The 7356-nt window shown below is 34.9% G+C and overlaps 1 protein-coding gene across 1 annotated transcript; it reads left to right on the forward strand.

Annotated features, from left to right (window-relative positions):
• Positions 1–2800: 2800 nt before the first annotated feature.
• LOC144377628 (olfactory receptor 4F21-like) lies at positions 2801–3736 on the forward strand. The gene has a single exon (XM_078049028.1). It carries the CDS (start codon positions 2801–2803, stop codon positions 3734–3736), a length of 936 nt encoding a protein of 311 aa, XP_077905154.1.
• Positions 3737–7356: the final 3620 nt, after the last annotated feature.

The following is a 7356-nucleotide window of genomic DNA, read 5'->3' on the forward strand; positions in this document are numbered from 1 at the left end:
TAGATAAGATGACGAGTTCAGTTTTAGGTTAGTTTAGTTTTAACTTGAAGGTGGAGGTGGATCTCCCATTTGTTATACCACAAACAGTATTGGACTTATGATTCTGGGGTTCAAGAATAAAGTTGACTTAGAAGTAAATATGTACGTACTAACTTAAATGAGTAAGCCAGTATTGGATCTTAAAAGAGACAGTTGGTTCAAAACTCTGAGTCATGTCAATTATTGAATATTAGCAGATGATAAATAATCAGTGTCTCATATAGAAAAGTTACAGAGAAGTGGGAAGTATAAAGAACAATTAGGAGAGAACTTTTGTAGAAATATTAGGATTGAATTCATGTGTAATTAACAGAAAACTAGATTTTAGTGGAAAAAAATATTATTATTATTACTTTTACACATTACAGGATCTGTAGTGACCACTGTCGGCTTTGTATAAGTTGTGCAATGTGCCCTTTAGGTCCTAGGGTCTTTCTATTTCTTCACTGTTATTTTATTTTATATTTTATAATTTCTGGGATGTTTCACCTTTAAGCTTAGCATTAACAATAAATACAGAAAAAAATATCCCTCACTTGGGCTAGGGGTGTGGTTCAATGTTGGAGTGCTTGCCTAGCAAGTATGAGGCACTGGGTTCAATCCTCACCACCATATAAAAATAAATTAATAAAGGAATTGTGTCCATCTACAACTTAAAATAAATAAATAAATAAATAAATAAAGCCCTCTCTACGTAAAGATTTATCCTTTTGTTTAAGAAAAGTCCTCTAGAGGAAATGTTGGATTACATCTCATCCAACAGTCCTGGATCATAGGCCTCATCTTAGACAAATTCATGGTGGAGGAAGTGGAATTAGAACAATAGATTTAGAAAAATAATGCATTGTGATCTTGATCTGGAGTAGAGTTATTTTGTCTAAAGTTGACAGATTTTAGATAGATAAAATTCATCCCTCTACCTGAAAAAATAGACTTTCTGTTAGCAAGAAGTGGGAAGGGGAACAAGGTTATAGAAGTCACAAAGCCAAGGGTAGGAAAATTTATAGCAATAAGGTCATGACAAAAAGTAACAAATCCTTCAGGGATATCAAGCAAATTAATATTAAAATATCATATTTCTTAGGATATTAAGCATTCAAATTTCTTTCTCTGCAAAATAAATCTATAGATCTAGAATGTTTCAGTTGAATGAAGGAAAAGTAAAGACAATCTTATCCCTGAAAAATTAGAGAGAAAAGGAAGAATTAAAAGGGGACATGGAATTAAAGGATTTCTTAAGTTATTACATTAATAATTTACAGATACTAAAAGTCAAATTCAGTTTAATTGATGGATGTTTGGAATAGATGTGTACTACATACTTGAGGACACTGGCCTTGAAGAGCAGAGTACCAATGTTTAGGTGTGTGATTACCATTGGCTGAGGTCTGGATTCAAGTGTTGGTTAAAATACTTCATCCCTCTGAAATTCAGTTTCTTTATTTATTAAATAATTTTTTATTAAATGGAATTTTGTGTAGTTTAAATTCAATAATGTGCCAAGTTCAGTGCTTTGCATGAAAAACCATTTCATAAATGTTATCTATTAAATTTATCAAGGTTTAATCATCATATTTTACACTGTAAAGGTATTCTGTCATTGTAGGCAATTTTGTGTTGAGTAAGTAAGTCCTTGTGTTGCTGCCAGTTATGAGAACCAATCAGGGCTGAGTTAAGTTTTCCCAGATGTGAAAATTTAACACCTGAGAAATGCTGAGACAAGTGTAGAAAGCAAGTTTTACTGAAAGTATAGAAACAGACTTCTGGGAGAAAGAAGGAAGCCCAGAGCAGGGTGTCCAAAGAAGTGGGACTGATCTGACCCTTTTATACATTTTAGATTTCCTTTGTTCTCTTGCCCTCTTCTCTCTTTATATTTCCCCTTTTCTCTCCTCATCCTACTTACTTATCCAAATGGTGGGCCAAATGGTGGAGTGATCAAGGAAGGTAGCCTCAGCTCAGGAGGCATTAATTAACAACTCCTACAACTCCCTGCAAGGAGGAATAATTCCTGAGGCAGGTGGCCTTAGCAAAATGTTGGAGCAGGAAGGGAAAGGGCTTTGAAATGAGGAGGGAAAAAGGGCAGCATTTGATTTCCTTCCCTTTCCAACCAATACCCACCTTCCTGATTGGACGCAATTATTTATTATCTATATTGACTGTCTTTTTGTCCCATTGCTTCACTTGTATACATCATGATGAGCATCAGTTAGATATTATGAATCTCAATTTGTGCCCCTGGCCTCCATGGTAAATTGTTCAAATAAAAAAAAAATAAAACACAAAAAATGAAATATGGTGAAATGTACTAAACAGTTTGGCCTGAAAACTCTGAAAGTAAAGTAAGAAATTCAGCTAAAAATATTTTTTGAATTAGCACAAAAGCATTAACTGAGGAATAGCTGAAATGATTGTCACTTGAGATTATGAGAGAACATTTACAGAATAGTGGCAGAAAAATCATACAAATCCTTAAGAGGCAAACAAAACAAAACAAAAAGCTTGCTCATGAAACAAAAAGGAGAGTAACCCATCTGTGTTTATCTGATATACATGATGCTGTTTCATTTGTTATATGGTATACTCCTAAAATTTTTATATTTCATTTTGTTTTCTATCAGGTTCAATCATTTCTAACTCTCATATCTATAACCCATAGAATAGACTAGCAGGACTTATGAGGAGGACACTTTATATCACTGAATCTGACCCTTCCTCACTTTTTATCCACAGATGTTTGGAAACAACTTTCCTGGCCAAGTCAATGGATGGACTTGATGATTCTGTGGTTTCTGAATTTGTATTTCTGGGATTCTCGGGATCTTGGGAAATTAAAGTTTTTCTCAAGCTGACATTCTCATTGCTGTACTTAGGTATTATCCTGGGCAATCTTTTTATCATCTTTTTGGTAATCACTGATTCTCACTTACATTCTCCTATGTACTTCCTACTGGCCAACCTGTCCCTCAATGATGTGGGACTGTCCTCCATAACAGTTCCCAAGATGGTCACAGACCTATTAAAGGAGAAGAAAGTAATTTCTTTCCAAAGCTGTATGGCACAGATATGCTTCGTCCACATCATGGGAGGAACAGAAATGGTGCTGCTCATAGCCATGGCATTTGACAGGTATGCAGCCATCTGTAAGCCCCTCCACTACTTGAACATTATGAGCTTGAAGAAATGCATTTTATTTGTAGTCATTAGCTGGGTAACTGGAACGATCCATTCTATGTCCCAGTTTTCTCTGATTGTAAACTTGCCTTTTTGTGGTCCTAATACCATAGACAGCTTTTACTGTGATTTCCCCAGGGTCATACAACTTGCATGCTCAGATTCAGCCATGTTTGAGTTTCTTGGAACTGCCAACAGTGGATTCATGAGCCTGATCACCTTCTTGCTGCTCCTCCTTTCCTATGTCTTCATTTTGGTCACTGTCTGGAAAAGTTCCTCTGGGGACTTGTCCAAGGCTCTTGGCACATTGTCAGCTCACATCACTGTGGTGGTTCTCTATTTCACTCCATGTATATTTATCTATATGTGGTCTTTCCCAGAATCATCAGTTGATAAATACATGTTTATAGTTGACTTTGCTATTACCCCTGCCTTGAATCCTATCATATGTACATTAAGAAACAAAGATATAAAATTAGCAACAGAAAGACTTATTAAACATTATCATTATGACAGATTCTCCTGACTAGTCCATTGATGGACCCCTCTCCTTAGGCATCTGGTTCTTAATGTGCTCAAATTATAGTGGCATCTACCTTGCTGACCTGCTCCTGTCTATAGTAGGATTATGCCTACTCCTCCTCTACAGAATTTACTCCCTGCTTTCTGCTAACATCAGAAATGAGTCCAATGTAATATGGGTTTCTTTAGGAGGCAGAAACAATGTGTATAAACAAGGTTGTATGATTTACCTTGTGATCACTTTACCATAAGAAGTTTAAAATGTCATCTCCTCTATGTCCTATATTTTCTAAGTAACTGCAAACTTAAATTGTTGTATCTCTCTCTCTTTTTCTCTCCTTTTTTAAAAAAAAATAATGTAGCCATCCTAACAATTGTAAAGTGTTTTTATTTTTTTATTATGGTTCTAAGTTGAATTTTCTGAGCCATACAGTGTATATATTTGACCTAGATCATATAGTAATTACCAAGTTTTTTTGAATAGTTTATCATTTCTTTTCTAAAATTATAGCATGATTGCTGGGCATAGTGGTACACATTGTAATCCCAGGTACTTGGGTTATTGAGATATGAGGATCCCAAGGACCAAGCTAGCCTGGACAATTTAGGGAGACCCTATTTAAAACTATACTCATGAATTATTATCAAAAGTTAAATGAATGTATAATGTATAAATATGTAAATAAAGGAAATTAAAAATTCAGCATGTAAAAAGGACATAATTGTGACAACATTGATGACACTGGAGGTCATTATGCTATAGGAAATAAACCAGAATTAGAAAGAAAACTAATGTATGATCTTCTTTATATGCAGAAACTTTCCAAAAAGGTTCAACATAAGGCTAGGGATATAGCTCAGTTTGTAGAGTCTTTGCCATGCATGCACAAGGCCCTTTGTTCAGTCCCCAGCACCCTCCCCCACAAAAAAGTTCAACATATCGGAACAGAGGAGAAATTAGATTGCCAAAATAGAGTTAAAAAGGAAATAGGTACAATTAGGTCAAATTTTTAAATGTAATGCTAGAATTAATAAATCAACAAAAGCCATGAAGAACATAGTTTATAATTTGGTATTGTATGCTGAAAATTTGCTGGGGATATTTAAATGCTCTCAACATGCAAACACACACATAAACACCCAAAAAGTTTTTATGTGCAATGATGGATAATGATAAGTAGTTTGAACACAGAAAACATTTTGCTACCAATATGGATATCAAAATATCATGCTTAGAACCTTCTGTGGATACCATCAGATTGAATTTCAAAACTAAAAAATAAAGGCAAAAATAATAGGAAAAAAGATCAGAGTTCTGGTTGTCTGAGTTTGGATGTGGGGCATGGTTAACAACGACGTACCTCAGGTATATCTGAGATTTAATGGGACTATTGTATATTTGTTTTTTTAAAATGTATTCAAGAATTTGTTCTGATTAATTATACATGGCAGTAGGAATCTTTTTGACATGTCATACATGAATGGAATATAACTTCTCATTCTTCTGGTTGTACATGATGCAGAATCATACTTATCATGTTATAATATATGTACATATGGTAGTAATGTCTGATTCATTTTACTATACTTTGTACCCTCATACCCCTCCCTTTCCTTCACTCTCTTCTGCCTGATCCAAAGTACATCTATTCTTCCATAGCAACCCCTCTTCCCATTGTGAATTAGCATGCACATATCAGAGAAAACATTCAGCTTTTTTTTCTTTGGGATTGGCTTATTTTGCTTAGCATGATATTCTCTACCTCCATCCATTTACCTGCAAATGCCATAATTTTATTCTTGTTTAATGCTGAGTGATATTCTATGTGTATATATACCACATTTTATTTATCCATTCATTTGTTGAAGGGATTCTCTGTTGTTTTCATAGTTTAACTTTTGTGAATTGAGCTGCTATAAACATTGATGTGATGTGTCTCTGTAGTATGCTGATTTTAAGTCCTTTGGGTATAAACCAAGGAATGGATAGCTGGGTCAAATGGTGGTTCTATTTCAAGTTTTCTGAAGTATCTCCACACTTCTTTCCACAGAGATTGCACCAATTTTCAGGCCCACCAGCAATGTATGAGTGTAGGTTTTTCCCACATTCTTGCCAACACATTGTTTTGTATTCTTGATAATTGCCATTCTGACTGGAGAGAGAAGAATCTTACAGTAGTTTTGATTTCCATTTCTCTAATTGCTAAAGATGTTGAGCATTTTTCATATATTTGTTGATAAATTGTATTTCCTCTTCTGTGAAGTGTCTGTTAGTTTCCTTAGCCCATTTATTGATTGTGTTATTTGATTTTTTGGTGTTAAGATTTTTTGAGATCTCTATATGTCCTGTAGGTTAATGCTCTAACTGAGGTGCCTGTGGTAAATATTTTCTCTCATCCTGTAGGCTCTCTCTTCATATTATTGATTGTTTCCTTTGCTGAGAAGAAGCTGTTTGGGTACATCCCATTTATTAATTCTTGATTTTGTTTCTTGTGCTTTAGGAGTATTTTTAAGAAAGTCAGATCCTAAGCCAACATGATGAAGATTTGGACCTGCTTTTTCTTCTATTAGGCACAGTGTCTCTGTTCTAGTGCCTAAGTCTTTGATCCACATTGAGTTGAATTTTGTGTAGGGTGGAGATAGAGGCTTAATTTCATTTTGCTGCATATGGATTTTCAGTTTTCACAGCACCATTTGTTGAAGAGGTTCTTTTCTCCTCTGAATGTTTTTGGCATCTTTGTGTAGTATGAGATAACTCTATTTCTGTGGGTTTGTCTCTGTATATTCTATTCTATACCTCTGGTCTACAAGCCTGTTTTGGTGACAATACTATGTTTTTTTTTCTTGTGGTGGGTGGGAGGGTATACCAGAAATTGAACTCAGGGGTATTGAGCCAAATCCCCAGCCCTATTTTGTATTTTATTTAGAGATGGGGTCTCACTGAGTTGCTTAGCACCTCAATTTCACTGAGGCTGGCTGGCTTTGAACTCATGATCCTCCTGCCTCACCTTCCAGAGCCACTGGTATTACAGGCATGCACCACCATGGCCATCTGTAGTACAGTTTAATGTCTGGTATTGTGATACCTCCTGCTTCATTCTTCTTGCTTAGTATTCCTTTTGCTCTTTTGGGTCTCATTTTTCCAAATGAATTTCATGCCTTTTCTAGCTCTATAAAGAATGTCACTGGGGTTTTAATTGGAATCACATTGAATCTATATAGCACTTTGATAGTATTAATTCTGCTTATTCAAGAGCATAGGAGATCATACCATCTTCTAAGGTCTTTTTCAATTTCTTGCTGTAATGTATTGTTCATTAATTTTCACTTATAGATCTTTCACCTCCTTTCTTAGATTAATTCCCAGGTTTTTTTTTTTTGAGGCTATTGTGAATGAGGAAGGTTTCCTAATTTCTCTTTCAGTGGATTCATCACTGATGTATAGGAATGTGTTTGACTGTTGGTATTGATTATATGTTCTACTACTTTGCTGAATTCACTTATTTGTCTTAGAATTTTTTTGGATCTTCTAAATTTAGAATAATGTCATCAGCAAATGAGTTGCCTTTAATTTTTTTCTTCTGTCTAATTTCTTTGGCTAGAGTTTCAAGGATGATGTTGAAT

Source organism: Ictidomys tridecemlineatus, chromosome 5 (assembly GCF_052094955.1).
Source record: "Ictidomys tridecemlineatus isolate mIctTri1 chromosome 5, mIctTri1.hap1, whole genome shotgun sequence".
Taxonomy (NCBI): Eukaryota; Metazoa; Chordata; class Mammalia; order Rodentia; family Sciuridae; genus Ictidomys; species Ictidomys tridecemlineatus.

Bases quoted from the DNA above. Each gene is read 5' to 3' on its own strand.
- LOC144377628 (XM_078049028.1), top strand. From the start codon at position 2,801: ATGGATGGACTTGATGATTCTGTGGTTTCTGAATTTGTATTTCTGGGA.